This window comes from Micropterus dolomieu, linkage group LG03, assembly GCF_021292245.1.
Source record: "Micropterus dolomieu isolate WLL.071019.BEF.003 ecotype Adirondacks linkage group LG03, ASM2129224v1, whole genome shotgun sequence".
Lineage (NCBI taxonomy): Eukaryota > Metazoa > Chordata > Actinopteri > Centrarchiformes > Centrarchidae > Micropterus > Micropterus dolomieu.
Genome location: NC_060152.1, coordinates 20209552 through 20229016, shown reverse-complemented (window position 1 = coordinate 20229016; position 19465 = coordinate 20209552). Strand labels below are relative to the sequence as shown.

At 44.8% G+C, this 19465-nt stretch overlaps 1 protein-coding gene across 3 annotated transcripts; it reads left to right on the top strand.

The window, feature by feature from the left end:
- Window positions 1-722: 722 nt before the first annotated feature.
- arid1aa (AT rich interactive domain 1Aa (SWI-like)) lies at window positions 723-18947 on the top strand. 3 transcript variants are annotated; one of them, XM_046043962.1, is made up of 20 exons: window positions 723-1940; window positions 4429-4647; window positions 4771-5367; window positions 5488-5583; window positions 6770-7010; window positions 7895-7984; window positions 8088-8258; window positions 8957-9290; window positions 9468-9613; window positions 9705-9787; window positions 9927-10136; window positions 10237-10441; window positions 10599-10752; window positions 10895-11064; window positions 11179-11365; window positions 13413-13538; window positions 14207-14300; window positions 14531-15383; window positions 15543-15673; window positions 15772-18947. In XM_046043962.1, the coding sequence occupies exons 1-20, from the start codon at window positions 1014-1016 to the stop codon at window positions 17662-17664; spliced, it is 6927 nt and encodes a 2308-aa protein (XP_045899918.1). In that variant the 5' UTR covers window positions 723-1013; the 3' UTR covers window positions 17665-18947. The 3 variants fall into 3 exon arrangements, with proteins under 3 accessions (XP_045899918.1, XP_045899919.1, XP_045899917.1); XM_046043963.1 differs by having other exon boundaries at window positions 4768-5367; window positions 10901-11064; XM_046043961.1 differs by having other exon boundaries at window positions 4768-5367.
- The last annotated feature ends 518 nt before the right edge of the window (window positions 18948-19465 follow it).

Below are 19465 nucleotides of genomic sequence, written 5' to 3'. Positions count from 1 at the left end.
CACCCATCCCCCCACACTCAGCAGAGGAGTGCTTCTGCTGGAGTGAGAGACAGACAGAGAGGAGAGGAGAGGAGAGGGGGTGGTAGAGGAGAGCAGAGCAGGCAGGGGAGGGAATAAGAGGGAATGTGCATTGGTAGTCTCGTTTGCTTGCTGCAAGGCTTCCTCCTTCTGGTCTGGAAAAACCTGTGTGTTTTGCCGTTGCTTGCCTAAATACCACTCAGAAACACTGTTGGGAATTTACTAAAAGCAACAGTGTGTACAAAGGCAGATTTATGAGCTAAATATATATATATATATATATATATATATATATATATATATATATATTTTCCCCCCAAATAACTGCGTGTATGGCAAGCCAGGCTAAATTACATAGTTTTATTTAATACCCATCTTGCAGTGTGCAGTACAGATCTTTACATGTGCAGTTCTCTATTTAGTTTCCCCCTGCACTGATCACGAATGAAATCTACCATGCATATTTTTACACAGCCTACTGGATGATGGATTATTTAAAATACTTAGTTTTAATAGGTTGGTAACGCAACATTAATGAGTTGTGTGAACATATCTTCATGTAGAGAAAATATTCCACCTATGTAGAGCAACAACAAAAAAAGACAATGTGCGGTAAGACAAGAAAGTCCAGTCCGCGTCGGAGTGGATTCAGTCCGTGTTTTGCAGCCATCTGTGCGGCTCAGTAAAATGGCTGTATCCACCGGAGCCTCGTGTTGGTTGGGTTCGCTCCCTGCCTCTACCCGGGCTCAGTAACACAACTCCCACAACAATTTCTGTCGCTTTTTTACGCATTGTATGGAGCCTCCATCATATCTCTAACCCGTTTACGGAACCGGAACCGGGGGGATGGCCGCCGGATTCGGTCCGGTATAAGGGGTGGGAATGAATCGACACAAGGATAAATGGTTATAAACAATTATTTATATTCAATGCTAGATTTTGATAGTGACTGACCCGCCGAGAGAGGGAGCGAGGTGGGGAGGGGGGGGTATATCATGGCCGCTCAGGTCGTCAGCGCCGCCACTCTGAACACTAGCCCGCCTTCCGAACTCAAAAAGCCGGACCGAGACTCGAAGGAGGAGTCGGTACCTGGGGAGAAGCAGTCAGACAAAAAGCAGCCGGGCTTGGACAGCGGATCGCCGGGCCGGGGGGATCTGCAGGACGGGACCGACGGTGGAAATGCAGGGGGAGGAGGGGAACCTGAGATGAAGAACGGGAATGGGAACCCGCCCAGGGCTAACAGTAATAATCAGAATGACTCTGTCGGACCGGAGGGAAATAACCATCCCGGTTTGGTGCATCACCACGGCCCCGCTTTTCCTCCACCTTCGTACGGATACAGTCAGCACTACGGTCGGGCCCCTTTTCATCAACATGGCGGACAACAAAGCCCTGGCATGGCAGCTGCTGCGGGTCCGGTCGTACAGTCGAGCAACATGATGGACCCGTATCAACCTAATTCACACGACCATGGCTTTTCAAACCACCAGTTTAACAACTACAACTCATTCCCGAACAGGACTCCTTATCCCGGTCAAGCATACGCCATGAACTCCCCTCGCAGTACCCAGGCGCCGACAGCTGGGGGGCAGCCAGCTAACGTTAAGCAGCAGCCACCAGCGGGAGGACCCACGGCGATGGCTGGATCTTACAATAACCAGAGATACAACATTGGAAACCCTCAACCTACATCCACACCGACCCTCAACAAACTCCTGACCGCCCCCAGCTCGACGCGGGCATATCCAAACTACCCGTCTAGCGACTACAGTAGCCAAGACGGAGCTAACGTTAGTAAGGGACCAGCAGACATGGGCAGTAGCAGTCTCTATGGAGGGAGCAATCCGGGCTGGCAACAAAGAAGCCATCTCCCGTCGCCCATGAGTCCGGGAAGTGCCGGGCAGCCTCTAGTTAGAAACCAGGTAAAGTAACATTATTACAGGACCATGATGCGGGCTATAGCACGTCTCCTTCCCTCCTCCTAGCTAGTTCACAACGTAGCAGGCCAGCCATTGTCTAATACTAGTTCGCAAAGACTCTAAAATGGCTGCCTCTCGTGTGTGTTTCCCCTTTACACCAGACCGTTCAATAGTTGTTGTTTTTAATATATCTCTGAAGGTATGTGGCAATACAAGAGCGCCGCTTGAAGAAGAAATAAGTTGTTGAAACGATGTAAGGACGTTCAGGGAGCCAAGAAGGCCCGACTTTGAAAAGGGACGGAAAGACTCACCGAAGAGCAACGGCTCGTTTTTTCTCCGATAGCTTTCCTCCGCGCATTATCTCACATTTACAGTGTATTCTGGTATAAATGTGTTTATACTACATGGGTATATAAAGGGTAACGTGTTCCTACACATGTTAGTTTATGATAGTTGCTTATGCACCCAGGTTGTTTTGTTTTCTAGCCCTATAAACTATAATTTTGTGGTTACGAAGGAAGGAATGTGTTGCATGCCGAATCAGCCTCTCGCGGTTAGTTAAAAAAGGCGTGTGTAGGTTCACTTTAAATGACTTAAATGTCCTGCAAGATGTCAGGGAAAAGTGTGTCAATTATTACACTTTGATCATAGATTGATTTCATGGGTTTCCATGTGCTGAAAGGCTGCTGGGCTTCCCGTGCATGCTGCCTGTAAACAGTCAGCTCAGCCATACATGAGTGAGTGACTGCAGATTGCAGTGGGATTTGAATTGTGGAGGTAAAATCCTGCTGTCAAAGCCAGGAGATAGTTGGTCTTTGGTTGACATGCTAGCTGAAATCTGATTGGCTCCTCATCCGCTGCTCATGGCCATTTATAATTACATGTGATGCAAGGCAACAGTTGCTGATAAGAGCACGCAGCATTAAGTCATCACAGGGTCACCAGAGGTATTATTGCTTCACTCCTCTGCTCTGCTCCACATTGCAACAAAACGCGCAGTGTTGGAGCAACAGGGACAATGGATTATGTGTGGTTTTATATCTTTTTTGTTTAATCTTTGGGGAAATATTTCCTCAGATGAGGAAACTCCTGGTTATTAGCTGTTTGTTGCATGCATGTAGCATAGATGCCATCAGAACCAGTTCTGTCACATAGCCTAGGCTGCAGCTTGATGGCCAATGTATGAACTCAAGTGACAACTGCAGTCTGCATCATTTAATACCACAGGTAGAGTGCCATGTGTTTGTATCAAACCCACATTAAAAACCACATAACAGTATTACTCAAGTCATTAAATGTTTACAACACAATGACTTAAGGCAACATCTGCTATTCCATTTGTTTTTTTTATTTACATACCGCCTTATTTATTGTCCTTGAGGTTCCCTAGGTAAACAAATTAAACACTGATAGACACCTTTTTGTTTTTTATATTGGAACTTGTGACACAGGTAGCAAAAGGCAGATTAGACTGTCTGTGAGGACATGTGTGTTGCTGTTGTGTCTGGCATGCCACACAAGTTTGACTGTGTGACTGCAAAGAATTCGCCCCCAATCCTCCCCCCAAGCCAATCAGAAGGCAGTCCACCATCTCTCACCAGCCAAGGGAGTTTCCTCTCTGTCTTATGCAGATTAGCCATGTGCTGCACTTATTTATTTCACTTCATTATCTTGGATCTGCAAAATGTCACCTAAGGTACTTTGCATACTACTTGTAAAGGGCTGTTGTTAAACTGAGGACGCTCTTCAAAGCAAAGTGTGCCCGTGGGAATTCACTTGATGTAAGGGGATACTTTGTTTTCAAGTAGATGTTCTTCTGTTGAAATTATCATAAAATTCCCAACCTTTTAGTGCTGTATAGTTTTGGTGTATGTGAGAAAATTATTGTATCCTAAATGTAATAGCGCTGCAGTACGTTGATAGTGTTGATGATTGAGACATAACGCTTTTTTCCTTTTTTTTACCTGAGAAAGAACATTTAAACTAAGTAAAGGGTTTGTACAAAGTATGTTCTCATGCATTTTTCACTCTCGCCGGCTGTTGTGAGAGTACTTCCTTCATTTCTTGTGTCATTCATCCAGAGCCAAACTGCATTCTCTGGGGGGAAAAATCTACTTGGACCAGGCTCAAAACAGGAGCACAGCTGGGATATGTTTAAGATTGGGCAGACTGCCCTCCATTCGAAAGTAGATATATATAGCTCTGTTGACTTCCGAAACTATGGCAAAATGAGGTGAAAAAAAATCAGGGTAATGACCGTGGGAAATAAGGTGAAAAGCACAATTTTCCCATTCATTGGAGTTTGTTTTTACACTTTTAGTCCTGCAAAATACAGCCATGTATTTTATTGACTGAAGAAATGGCAAATACAGAATTAAGTTGTATAAGTATGAGGAGGGTTGATGTAAGTTGTAGCACTTACTGTCTAGATTTTTCCTATGCTGCTTGATTGTTGACTTAAAGTATTGTCTGGTGTTCTCTCCATGTCCAGCCACCTGGTCCCATTGACTCGATGGGAAAAATGAGAGGTCAACCATACGGAGCAGGCAGTCCATACGGTCAGCAGTCGCAGCAGGGGCCTCCCACAGGTCCCCAACAAGGGTCTGGTTACCCTGGCCAGGGTTATGGCTCTCCAGGTCCCCAGCGATACCCAGTGGGAATGCAAGGACGTACTCCTGGAGGCATGGGTGGCATGCCGTATGGTCCACAGGTATTTCACATGATTGATATTATTCATAAATAAGTCATCATTGTGTTAATTTGATTTTGATGTTGTGTGTGTTTTCTTCAGTTTTGTCTGAGGTATTTTGTGTCTCTGTATTTTGTTTAGATGGGATCTTATGGACAGCAGGGACCAGGAGGCTATGGCTCTCAGGGCCAGGCACCATATTACGGCCAGCCTGGCCAGGCTCCTCACCCAGGCCAGCAGCAAACCCCCTACACCCAGACCCCACCTGGACAATCGGGTAGCCAGACGCCGTACACAGGGCAACCCCACCCTCCACCAACTTCTGCACCACTTACCCAGGGAGGACCACCATATCAGCAGCCCCACATGCCCCCACAGTCCCAGGGGCCACTGCCAGGCCCATCCCAAGGGCCCCCACAGTCTCAGCCACCTTATTCCCAAACCTCAGCCCCACAGTCTGGCCAGTCTCTCTACGCCCAGCAGCAGGGTCCTCCCAGTCAGGCCCCGCAGCAGCCAAGTTCCCAGGATCCCCCTGGATCACAGGGCCAGTCCAACTACCCAGGATCCACACAGGGGGCTCAGCAGCCCCCCTCGCAGCAACAGCAGGCACAGTCTCAACCTCCACAGCAACCACCGGGACACAGCCAACACCCACAGGGCCAGCCTGCAGCGTACCCACAGAACCCTCAGCAGCAAGCACAACAGTCACCTTATCAGCGCTTTCCTCCTCCACAACAGCAGGTACCACCCTCAGTCTGGGATCATATTCATCATACTTGATTATCTTTCTCTGTGCGTTCACATGTATTCTTTCCCATAACTCTGACAGTATGCTCAAGCATTTGTTCTGATTTCTTTCAGGAGGTGTCCCAGGACTCATTTCAGTCCAATGCCCCTCCATCCACTCAGCCCAAGTCGGGTCCAGAAGACAGTCAAGGCCGCCCCTCCAGCCTTCCGGTAAGTCATTCTTGTTATGCTACTGCTGGAACATAAAAAGCCTTTTCACACCGTTTTCTGGGGCTCTACGCTAACCCTTTCCCCCCACAAGGAGTATGTGTGCTTGTTTATTACATGCATATTTATACTGGGCGTGTGTGCGCTCTCTCTGCCGGGACAAGTAGACGTTGAAGTGACAGCGGGGGTAATTAATGGTGTTTAATTTTTGTGATGTCTGCACATATAACAGAAGTTATAGCCTACTGATGGATCTCAATGATATGATTTTCACTGTTGTTCACCTTTCTCTCACTTGACACTGGTTGCTCATCATGGAAAACTCTACTGTGATTGGCACATTGCGGCTTGTGGAATGTGGGACTTGTAGTTTTTAAACAATCAGCAGCAGGGGAAAGGTTATAATCTTTATTCACATGCTGTGCTCATAAAGGATTTTTCCTGTTTGCGCATATGATTTTTAGGGGCAAATGCAAGAGAAATTCTCACTGTAGAGCCCTCTTTTTTGCTTTTCACCATCATGTTAGACGGTGTGTCTTGTAGTTTAGATTACACAGTACAAGTTCATTTTACTACTTATCAAACACATGAAGATATGAGGCTCATTACATTTAAAATTCCCATTGTGTTACTTTGAATGTCAGATATTTTGCTGCTGTGTTTTCTGTCCCTTGATCAATTTAGACTTTGTGTGCGGCTGCATGTTAGTGGTTGTTGAGAGACTGCTGTGTGTGTGTGGCTGATGCTGGAAAAGGTGCTGGGTAAACGAGTAAATCGGAGATGAACACAAGAGTTTGTTTGTGTATTGAAATCACATGGCAAGGCTGCTGTTGCTACATGCTGACTCAGCTGGAATCCTACAAACCTTGGTAACCATGACAACCACTCATTTTTTTTTTTTTTTTCCTTTCAAAAGATAAATAAGGACAAAGGCCTCTGGGCCTGTGTGTGTGGTACTTGTGTGCCACTCGTATCTAAACAACAGAGAACAAATTGCAACATGTTGATACTTCAGCAAGTATATGAAATAAACAATACAATACTATGAAAAGTTATGATTCATCTGTAAAGATACAGTCTGTGTCAAAATACACAGAAGCTGAATCTACTGAAGTCATAAATTTTAACCCCCCCCCTTTTTTCTTAAATATACTGTGTTTGTTGACCTCTTCCTGTCCGGTGTTTTCAGGACCTGTCAGGGTCCATCGATGACCTGCCTACCGGTACAGAGGGTGCTCTGAGTCCTGGTGTGAGCACGTCGGGTGTGTCGAGCAGCCAGGGCGAGCAGAGTAACCAGGCTCAGTCGCCTTTCTCTCCTCACACGTCACCCCACCTGCCGGGCATCCGAGGGCCTTCACCTTCCCCAGCTGGCTCCCCTGCCAGCGCCAGCACACCCCGCACAGGACCACTGTCACCCGCCAACATGCCAGGTGGGCTGATCCCTCACACGCTGAAACAAGACAACTTAAATTTTTATCATTAAGTTCTTGAATTTTGTCTACATATTTTACACTAAGAAGAACAAAACTCTACTAGCATACTTAATTACACCCCATTATCCTGATTTAAAATCCCTCCTTAAGTAGCATTTAAAGTTAGAAAAGACGCATCGCCACACTGTGTCAGTACCATTTCCTGTATATTTTTTCCGAAACATCATTGAAGCTTTAATACTCTCTATATAAAGCTCTGCTTTTATGGCTGCTTCACATAACAGTAAAGATGTTCTGTAATTACAGTTTTCCTTTTTAACTCAGCCGGATGTATTTGGTTTCCTCAATCACCTCTTGACTACGCTGGACAATGCTTGTTCACAGAACATGCATTTATAAGGACTGAGCCAATGGATCCGGCAGGGTCAAAGATCCTAAATATGTTTGGGAGGTTGACAACTTGGACATGATTGACAAAAGCTTGACAAGAATGCGGAGCCAAATACTAACCATTGTTTGTGTTCCTTGCCATGGTTTTCTTGTTGGCGTATTTCTCAAACGCAGAAGTTTGAAATTGTAACATGCTTTCACGTTGGTTTATTTTTGTCCACCCACAACATTGATAGCCACTTTTTTGCTGTATTTTCAGCCAAATACATCATTATAATGGAGTAATATTACTGAACTTCCTACTCAAAAAGATAACAGGATACACCTTTTTTTTTAAGCGATAAATATTCTGGTTTCAGTTTTGTTCATTGCTTCAGAATGGAATTCAGCCTTTGACCACTGTGTACTACATTATACCCACCATAGCTTGGATCTCTGTACTTGTACCTTTTCTGAACTCACACAAACTTACCTTAAATATTAATGTTTAGGGACCCAGATGCCTCCCAGGCCATCAAGTGTGCAGTCAGATGGGAGCATGCACCCTGCAATGAGCCAGTCTCCTATGGCCCAGGAGAGAGGTATGCTGCAGTCTAAATGCAAAGTGTGCGTAGAGATTAACATTTTTGGTTTGCTGTAGCATCTGAGTCTGATCACTGTTCTTCCTCTCTTGCCCTCTTTCAGGGTTTATGCAGAGAAACCCTCAGATGCCCCCTTATGGCTCCCCCCAGTCAGCCTCTGCACTGTCGCCTCGCCAGTCCTCAGGGGGACAGATGCACCCTGGGATGGGCCCATATCAGCAGAACAACTCCATGGGTGGCTATGGACAGCAGGGAGGACAATATGGGCCCCAAGGTGTGTACTTTCAAATAGTCACTGTCAGGATCTGACTTGAAAAGAAAGTGCTTTAATTTATTTTTATTTTTTAAATTCTGGTATGGTGTTGTGTAAAGATTCATCAAAAAGCCCTCTAGAGATGGAACTTTTAAGGCTTAATTTTAGATATTTAGAGGTTTTCCACTTACGTTCAATTCAAAGGGACTTTATTGCCATGGGAATATACATACCTTTAAGTTGCCAAAGCAAGTGTGAAATAAAAACATAAGCAGAAGAATTGTGCAATAAAAAACAAATAAAATATAGGTAAGTAAAGTAACAGTATTCATTTATCTGTTTAATCATGTATATTTCCCGTTAGACAAACATATGAAATATAGCTCTCTATGCTTCATAGGAGTACCATGCTATCATTGGCCCCTCCCTCTGACTCTGTTGCAGCTATTTATAGCCATGAAGCAGAGAGTCAGCTGACGTAGCAGAGCCTCCTGTCAGTAGAGCTGAGACTGTGATGAAGGCTTGTTGCTCAGGGTGCATAGCTCTCTGCTAGCACACTGTAGGGGAAAAAGTCTGCCTCACACAGCTCTTCAGGAAAAGACTCCACTTTTTTAATGTTGTACACATATAACGTTCTTTGCTGCAGTGATTTTTCCAGACCAGTATACACTTACAGCCAAGTGATTACATTACCTGATTTGTTATAATTTCATCCTTAGGTTATCCCCGTCAACCGGGCTATGGCAACATGCCCAACGCCAACTACACTGGGCCGGGCATGGGCCCAATGAACCCCATGGCAGGACAGGGTGGGGGGCCACCATATGCTGGAATACCTCCAGGAAGGATACCTCCTAATCAAATGGGGGCACGTCCCTATGGCCCCAACATGGGTCCAAATATGGGCCCGAACATGGGTCCAAACATGCCTCCTAACATGGGCAATATGCCACCCCAGGTAGGCTCAGGAATGTGTCCTCCTCCAGGCATGAACCGAAAGCCCCAAGACCCTGCAGCCATGCAACACCCTGCCACCAACTCCATGCACAACAGGTTGGTTTATGACAAGTTACACTTACATTTAGGGAATTTAGCAGATGCTTTTGTCCAAAGTGACTTTATGATATATCCTTAAGTGCCTAACTTTATTAACTTCATACCTGTACCACACGTTGTCACTTTTATATTAATGTATTAATACAAGAAGCTCATATTTTCTCTTCCGCCCAGGATGCCGGGTTACCCCAACATGTCTCCTGGCATGATAGGCTCCGGTCCCCCTTATGGCCCCCCTATGAACAACATGCCTGGAATGATAAACACTCAAGGTGGATCACCTTATCCAATGGGGCCCAACATGGCCAATAATTCCAGCGGTAAATTGTACAGAGATGACTGCACCTAGCTTTATTCACCCTTTAATGTGGCAATTTCACAGCTAATTCTGAGCCCTATCATTGTGTCTAGGTATGGCCCCCACCCCAGAGATGAACAATAAGATGAATAACAAAGTAGATGGGAGTGGAACACCCAAGCCAGAGTCCAAAAAGGTCACTGTCTACTAGATGTTAACAACCGTATTTGTGAAAATCCTTGAAAGTTTGAACAACTCAAGTGTGGTCTGTTGGTGCATCTGCCAAATTTCTACTCTGCTTTAAAATTGTTGTTTATTTCTCTTGTACAAAACAGAAGTCCAACTCTTCCACCACAACCAATGAAAAGATAGCACGCCTGTATGAGTTAGGACCAGAGCCAGACAGGAAGATGTGGGTGGACCGTTATTTGGCCTTCATTGAAGAGAAAGCCATGGGCATGACCAACCTGCCCGCTGTGGGGCGCAAACCCCTCGACCTCTTCCGGCTCTATATGTCAGTAAAAGACATCGGAGGCATGGCACAGGTTAATATGGCATTAATTAACTACATTAAATCCCAACGTACACTTATTGCTTGCCCCGTATTGTGATCTCTGTTCTAAATATGTCTTGTGTGTCTCACAGGTGAATAAGAATAAGAAATGGCGTGACCTAGCCACTTCCCTGAATGTGGGTACATCCAGCAGCGCTGCCAGTTCTTTGAAGAAACAGTACATCCAGTGTCTGTATGCCTTTGAGTGCAAGATTGAGCGTGGTGAGGACCCCCCTCCTGAGATTTTTGCAGACAACAAAAAGAACCAAACTGCTAAGGTCCAGCCACCCTCTCCAGGTTAGAGTCGTACTCATGCCATTTTTTCAAATGAACAGGGGTTTCGGTGCGGTTCAAATCCAGTAACCCATGTACTTTAAAACCAACTAAAATATAACTTGCTGTGTCATTAATGTCATGTACCTTGTCTGTCTGCTCCTCTCATTTCGAACTGAAGCATCCCTGTGCTCCACAGCGGGGTCAGGTTCTCTGCAGGGTCCTCAGACACCCCAGTCCACCAGCAGCTCCATGGCTGAGGGAGGAGACCTAAAGCCTCCCACTCCAGCCTCCACTCCTCATACCCAGATGCCCCCCATGCCACCTGGGTCCAGGTGACTCTCATTAAAACACCTGATTATACCAGCTGGTTCTAGCTTCTGAAAGACACTTTAATTAGAGAAACTAATTTCTTTCTGCCTTTTTGTTTGTCTGTCTCTTATCTCCTAACTTCCCCTCACCACTGCTTCTCTGTAGGAGCAGCGTTAACCTGCAGGACCCCTTCTCTGAAGGAAATGACCCCGCTTTCCCCAGGAAGAACATGACGCCCAACTCTGCCTATCAGTCGGGCATGAACACACCTGACATGCAAGGGCGCATGGGCACCTATGAGCCCAATAAGGATCCCTTTGGTAACATGCGTAAAGGTGGGCACACTGACGGGACGGGAGCTGAATGGATTATGTTATCCTAGAAACTAAAGTACTTTGTTAATTACCCAATCAGTTTTAAATGGGCTTTCATTCTAAATGCATTTCCAGTTGGAGAGCAGTTTGGACATGCTAACCAGGGCCCGAACAGCGGGGTAGGAGACCAACAGCAGCAGCAACCCCCGCAGCAGCAGCAACAGCAGCAGCCTCCATTCAACAGGGGGCCACCAGGGGCCATGGGCACGATGCCAATGGGGCCCAGACAGCAGTATCCTTATGGACCAGGCTATGACAGGAGGTAAGAACCATTGAATGGAAGATGGCATTTTCAAAGTCATTGAACAGTGCTTGTTATAGCCAGCAGCAATTTTATGATCAGTCAAACCTCAAATATCCTAAACAGGTCAGGAAATGTATGTCTAATTAATAACTTTCAAGACTGAATTTGTTGAATTGGATTTCAAGAAATGTATGGGAATTTGCAATGGAATCTTACACACTTAATTATGCTTCGATGTACTGCCAGAGATTGACAGTGTTTTGTTGTGAAGAACCAACAACAATCTCCAGATTTAGTCGAGCACATCTGAAAAAGTTGCACAGAAAAGGAAGATGTGGTTGGACTGTGGTAGATATGTCATGTATCTGCCCATCCTGTGAGAACCCTTTACTATATTGTTGATGAAATCGTAACCTTTCTTCCAATTTTGTTTAATTTTATCATAGAGATCCTAAGTCCCTCCCCTTCCGGTGGACCACCATGGGACCTTATTTCGGAAAACAAATTGTACAGTAGTCAATGGCAGGAGACAACAAATATTTTGATTCCGTTGAATTGTGCCCTGAATTACACATATGTTTGTCAATTTAAAAGATATATTTTAAAGTCAAGAAACTCGCAATTTATTGTAATACTACTGAGGTAGAAGACTGTGAAAATACATAATTGCAAAGACCACAAACCCAAAAGGTGCGTATGTGATGTTGATGACAGTTGCAACTGTTTCAATGACTGAAGCTAATGTCAAAAAACTTAAATGAGAGGATGATGTGATAAGAGGACAATGAGTCGTTGGATTAAACTTACCAGGTGAGAGATATTTCTGCATGTAACATAGCTAAGTTATCTAGCTAGTAGCAAGAAAGTAATGCAAGTAATGCTAGCTAACGTTCAACAATGAACGTTAGCTAGCATTACTGCACTAACATGTTGCCAACGTCATTATATTGTACAAGACGAGAGATGTAGTTCATTGAATGGGTTTCACACAAAACAACATGTAACTTCACTGTTTTACGACAAACTGTGACTTTCTTGACTTGCAAAATTATATTTTTAATTGACCAACATCATATGTGTAATTCAGGGCTCAATTCTAACGGGATAAAAAGATAAGTTGTCTCTCGCCATTGACTACCGTACATATTTCCCTGAAATAAGCTCCCATGGGCCGGAAGCGTAAGCGAGTGACTTTGGCTCTCTATTATTAGTTTAACTTTTTATTTTATTTTATTTTTTTACATTTTTATTCATTTAGCTGACTCTTTTATCCAAAGCGACTTACAATTGCTAATGTCAGAGGTCACACGCCTCTAGAGCAACTAGGGGTTTAGTGTCTTGCTCAGGGACACATTGGTGCCTTACAGTGGATTCGAACCTGGGTCTCTCACACCAAAGGCATGTATCTTATCCACTGCGGCATCATTGTGATATTGCTCAGTATCTTGAGGGTACTAGTATTTTGTCTTTGTTATAGTAGAAGGGTCCTGCACTAGATTTATGCTGCATGATGTGATTTATAAAGTAATAAGTTCGTAACTATTTAAGATTCAGGATACGATATTTTAGTTGTTGTCTCAACTAACCAAATTAAATCTTAGACTTTAAACAGAAGTTTACAATTAATAATTAATGCTTTAAATGGATACAGAGCAGTTAATGAATGAGCAAACTATAAAGAAAATAAATTTGATATGTATTCAGAGATGAGCATGAAGTACAAGTATTTACATTTCTTACAGTTTTCTTATGGAGAATTTGAGTTTATCTTATGGCTGATTCTTGCACAAGCAGTTCTGACGCCATTGAACTCCATGTGTAAAACCGGCTATCTATGAAGTAGTCACCTACTTGTACATGTTTGACTGGAAATAGTCACATGCTTAAATAATAAATAAACTGAACAACTCATTTTGGATATGAAATTGCAACCAAAGTATTCATGTTGAAGTTCTGAACCGTTTTTGTCCTGCTTTTTTCTGGATAAGCTCTAGCGTAATTTGTATGTCTGTGTGTAGCAAAATATGAAAAAAACTCACCACGTGTATTGTTCTGATTTTCTAAGATCAGAGCAAGGGATGGGCCCAGAGGGCAACATGGGAACCGGTGCTCCTCAGCCAAACCCTATGATGCCTGCCAACGCCGACACGGGGATGTATTCGCCAAATCGCTTCCCACCACAGCAGCCACGGTCAGTTCACATGGCACTTATTTGCCGAGCTTCTTAGATTTAAAGCTGCTGTCAATGAACACTGATCATTCTTCATATAAAACAAACGTATTGCTTTTGTAGTTGTAATGTAAAGGGTTTTTCAGTGTCGTTACAAGACAGCCTATTTTATTCCGGTTGTACCATTTTGTTAGACATTGTAATTTGTCATTATTTTGATATTTATTATTTTCACAAATATTAATCAAAACATGATCACATCATGAACATTGTTGCCACCTTTCATGGGTAAAATAGTTACTCCAAATCTTGCTTAATCTTCACAGCTCTTTGGTTAAGGCGTATTGTATGTGATGTAAGCATAGAGTTTTTTTTATTATTTACCAACTAGTAAGTAGTACAGTTAACAAAAAGAGTTGGGTATAATCAAATTTTAGATTGGAGAAAAACAATGAATCATGATGATACAAAGGAGACGGGAATAATAGAGATTCAGTGCAATGAAATTGAGTGTGAAGCTGTAAACAAAGAAACCCTACTGGATGTATTTTGTTCGTAAATCACTGTATATATCAATGTTGGCTGTGTGTGTGACTGTACATGTGTAACAGTGGGCCATGGCTTTAATCCAGTGATTTAGAGATGCACAATATTTTCATGGTTATACTGACAAGGCTTAATGTTTGCAGGCATGATTCCTATGGTAATCAGTATCCTGGACAGGGAACGCCCCCTACTGGCTCCTACCCAAATCAGCCGCCTGGAATGTACCCACAACAACAGGTCAATGATCCTTATGCGCTACATGATTTCTCACTGTGCTCAAATAACGTTATTTATTGTTTTAGTATGTTTTTCCCTTTGACTGAGATGCTATCAAATATTAGCATTTTGTTTTTTTGAGCAGGAATCAGTGATATGTATTAATTTTTACAAGATTTATACTGAAATTGTGCAAAATAATGAAAGTAATTGTGTGTCTCTCTGTACCTTTTTTTTTTTTTTATGTGTAGAGTTACAAGCGTCCTGTTGAAGGGGGTTACCCTCCATCGAAACGTCATGAGACGGAGTACAGTGGGCCCTTCCATGGCGGACAACAACAACAACCACCACCACAGCAGCAGCAACCGCAAGGAGGTGCCTCTGCACCCTCTTCAGCACAGCAGGAGCCGTACAATCAGTACAGCGGCAGTGGGCCCTACCCTGGCTCTGATCGCCGTCCACCTGGCCCAGGCAATCAGTTCCCCTTTGCCTTTGGTCGTGAACGGATGCAGGGAGCGACGGGGCCTAACGCTCAGCCCAACATGCCCCCTCAGATGATGCAGTCAGGCCCTGACGGTCCTCAGGGAGGTATGTGGCAGGGACCACGAGACATTAACTATCAGAACTATCCAGGCCGTCAGGGTGGCTCTGGGGGTCCACCCCAGGCACCCGGTTTCCCTGGCATGAACCGCTCAGAGGAAATGATGTCATCAGAACAGCGCATGAATCATGATGGCCAGTGGGGGGGTCAGATGGGCCCACGACAGCCCCCTTATGGTCCAGCAGGGCCTGGCCAACCCATGCCTCGTTCAGTACAGTCCAACTACCAGCCCCCTCAGGGTGTGCAGAACCACATTCCACAGGTGTCCAGCCTCGCCTCCATGCCCCGCCCCATGGAGAGCAGAACATCGCCTAGTAAATCTCCTTATATGCACGGAGTAATGAAGATGCAGAAGGCCGGCCCTCCAGTGCCAGCATCTCACATAGTGCCCCCTCCGGTGCAGTCGCCTCTAATAAGGCGAGACATGCCTTTTCCCCCGGGCTCTATAGAAGCTACCCATCCTGTCCTGAAACCACGTCGGAGGCTCACCGTTAAAGATATCGGTATGACTTTAGATTTATAAAAATCGTATCCATCTTGTGATATTGACCTTGTTTATTATTGACAGCACTGCCTAATGTTGCTTAGCCCACCAATAAATTGTTGCTTAGAGCATATTTGGTACTAATTGTGTTTTTGTTTTTTTTGTCTTGACTTCTTAGGAACTCCGGAGGCCTGGAGAGTCATGATGTCATTAAAGTCTGGTTTATTGGCTGAGAGTACATGGGCCTTAGATACCATCAACATTCTCCTGTATGATGACAGCAGTATTTCCACCTTTGATCTCAACACGGTGAGCCCTTAATGACAGTTTATAACAGTACCCTATGCATAGTAATCATCTAATATTATAGAATAAATTATAAATAAATATTTATGTTCTTTCTTCAGTTACCTGGCCTGCTAGAGTTGGTGGTTGAGTATTTCAGACGCTGCCTCATTGAAATCTTTGGCATTCTGCGGGAGTATGAGGTGGGAGACCCTGGTCAGAGGACACTACTTGATCCTGATGCCTTGAAACGAGACTGGGACAGCACGGAAGAAGAGGAACCACGGGCAGAGGACATGGAACAAGAGGAAGAAGATGGCGACGACGAAGAAGAAGAGGAACGAGAAATGGAGCGGCCAGCTCATGTGAAAGAGGAGTTAGAACAAGAGCAGTGCTCTGAGGCTCGGGGTCGAGATGAGAAGACAGAAGATGAGGAGAGGAAGAGCAAGGGTTCTTCATCCCAGCAGTCCGGTTCCTCACAGTCCTTAGCTGCCCATGAGAGACCCCAACAGGCCAGCAAGTTTGACAAGTTTCCCCTCAAAGTGGTACGAAAGAAAGACCCATTTGTAGCTGGCCAGTCCAGTAATCATGGGAAACAGCAAGAGTTTGACAGCGGGTTGGTTCACTGGAGCGCTGGAGGGGGAGACTCAACAGAACACATCCAGACCCACTTTGAACCACGCAAAGACTTCTTGGAGCCACGGGAACGAATACCTGTGCCCCAAATTTTGCTGAGGCGACGAGTCCCCGAAGAACAGATACTGGAAAATTGCTTGCCAACTGAGGAAGAGAAAAGGAAGCATCAGGATGAAGAAGAAAGGCCAAAAGAGACTTCTTCCTCATTAGAGAAAGCTGCAGTCTCAGAGAAGGCCAACCCCTCATTCAGTAATGAGGAAGACAGGAAAACAGATTCTGAGACAAAGACAGTTGAGCAAGGTGTTAAAAGTCACCAGGAGAATAATAGACCCGTTCTTTCCTCCGGCAGTGTTTTAACCCAGCAGTCACAGCCGACTGGCACTATCCTGGAGGATGAGCCTCACAGTAAAGATGAGGGGCCACTCATTGCACTGGCTAACTGGCAGGATTCTTTAGCCCGCCGCTGCATTTGTGTCTCCAATATTGTCCGCAGCCTCTCCTTTGTGCCAGGCAATGACCACGAGATGTCCAAACATCCAGGGCTGCTGCTGCTACTAGGTCGCTTGATCCTGCTCCACCACAGGCACCCGGAGCGCAAACAGGCTCCACTCACCTATGAGAAAGATGAGGATTCAGAGGAGGGAATGGGCCAAAGGGATGAATGGTGGTGGGACTGCCTCGGGCTCCTGAGAGAGAACACACTGGTCACTTTGGCGAACATCTCAGGCCAACTGGACCTCTCTGTCTACCCCGAGAGCATCTGCTTGCCTCTGTTGGATGGTCTTCTCCACTGGGCTGTCTGCCCTTCAGCAGAGGCCCAGGACCCCTTCCCCACCCTGGGCCCCCATAGTGCTTTGTCACCTCAGAGACTGGTCCTGGAGACGCTAAGCAAACTAAGCATCCAAGACAACAACGTGGACCTCATCTTGGCCACTCCGCCATTCAGTCGGTTGGAGAAGCTGTACGGGAACCTGGTGCGGCAAATCGGAGACAGAAAGGTTGCAGTCTGCAGGGAGATGGCGGTGGTCCTACTGGCCAACCTGGCCCAGGGTGATACTATGGCAGCCCGAGCAATTGCTGTTCAGAAAGGCAGTGTGGGCAACTTGCTGGGCTTCCTGGAGGACAGTCTGGCTGCCACACAGCTTCAGCAGAGCCAGAGCTCTTTACTACACCTACAGGGTATGCACTTCGAGCCCACAAGCCCGGACATGATGCGGCGAGCTGCCCGGGCTCTGCACGCCTTAGCCAAGGTGGAGGAGAACCACTCAGAGTTCACACTACACGAGTCCCGACTCCTCGACCTTTCAGTGTCTCCCCTAATGAACTCGCTGGTTTCTCATGTTATCTGTGATGTACTCTTTTTGATTGGCCAGTCATGACAGATGTAGGGAGCTGTGGCTCCACTTTTTGGGGTTTTCAATCCCCAGTCCCCTCTTCCCTGGAAACCTGGCTTGTGTGCGTAACAGGGGCAAGGAGAGTTCAAGTGACTGTCTTTAATTTATGAAAATCCTTCAGATTCCATTCTCTGAGCCCTCCCCAGGCCGTCCTTGCTCGAGGAGGGTAATCACAGAGCTGTGGTGGATTACAAACCAGAAAGATGCCCATAAAATGACACTACTTGCAACACGAATGCCATCTGGATGACACAGAGCAGAGCACCACGGTTTGGAGACTGTTCTGCTCTTGGGGGAAAGTACTTTTTAATAAAGTTAAATAAATGAATAAATAAATAAATAGCTGAAAAACAAAAACTGTAACCAAAGTTGCTGTCTCGTTTACAGTGAGTTTGGGAGACACAGTGTGCCCTAGCTCTCCCCTCGAGGGCACAATGAGTCTGTAAGTGGTTGACGTTCAGAGGTGAAGCAGACTGACAAGTGGCCTAATGGTTGTAGTTGCTGTAGTTGGATTCTCACCAGTCAGCCCGACCGTAGACAAAGTGCTGTCAATAGACACCTTCACCGGGGAGGCCTGTGCAGTGTGCAGTAGATTGTAGGACATTTTCTGTACCGTACTGCTCTTGAGTGTAAGCATTCTGTAACACGTTTCACACAGAAGCAGAAGATGCAGCTCTTCTAGAATTTTGAGGTCATTTTAGTTTGGTGTTAAACAGAAAATGGCTTTCTTCCCCAAAGTATCAAGAACCTACAACACCCTTACCTCCTCTTATCCCTTGATTGTATGAATTCCCTAATGAAAAGAAATCACCTCTTAGGACTGGTTTTCAGCTTCAGATACAGCTTTGCTGTGGTGTATATAATAATGTTGTACATTACACTTCCTTTCTCTGTGTCTGTCCCTGTCTGTGTCACTATTCTCACACTTGTTATCGGTGAGGGATTGAGGCTGACATGTGAGTTTGGTCTGTGACCTCCAGTCCCTGCTGATTAGACCCACTCGCCTGGTCTCTCCACAGCTCCGTAGTACGGCAGACACGGCTCAAACCTGTTATCTCCTGGTACAACAAAAATAAACTAGATGAAGTACACATTTGACAATTTTTCTTCAGTCATGGATTCTGCATATTTGTATTTCAGACTATGTAGCTAATACAACATGTAAATTCCCCCCTTTCCCTTTTTTGGCTCAATGAATATCATTTATTCAGTATGAAATCTTTATACTATATGTTCCACGTGGTAAGAATAAATGTACATTAAATCTTCGTAAGCTGTTTGATGGTTTTGTTCTTCTGGAATGAGCTCGTCTGGACAATCAAATCCAAATTGGGTTCAAAAGAATTTCTGACATGGATGTATCTTTGCGGCAGTGTTCAGGGATTCCCTGTTTGCATTAGCTTTAATTCTGGTTTTATGTTTCAGTAAAAACTAGCATACATGTTAAAAAAATAAAACTGCAATGCACCAGAGCCATCAGCAAGTTTGAGGAAGTAGGACCGATTTCTCTTTGTATTAACTTACTTATCTAAACAGTACTCTACTCCATGAAAGTTAAACATTTCTGCTTATACCCTAATCGGGCAAGACAAATAATGGGTAAGAAACCACTTAATGCACATTTAATAAGGTGAAAATATTCTATAAAACCCACATTTGTAAGATTACTTACAAAGACCTGTGTGAGAATATTCACCTTAAATCTGAGCCAATCACAATTAATAGACAAGAGAGACTTAAAAGGTTGGCAAAAACAAATGTTTTCCCATTTTTAAAATGACATAGC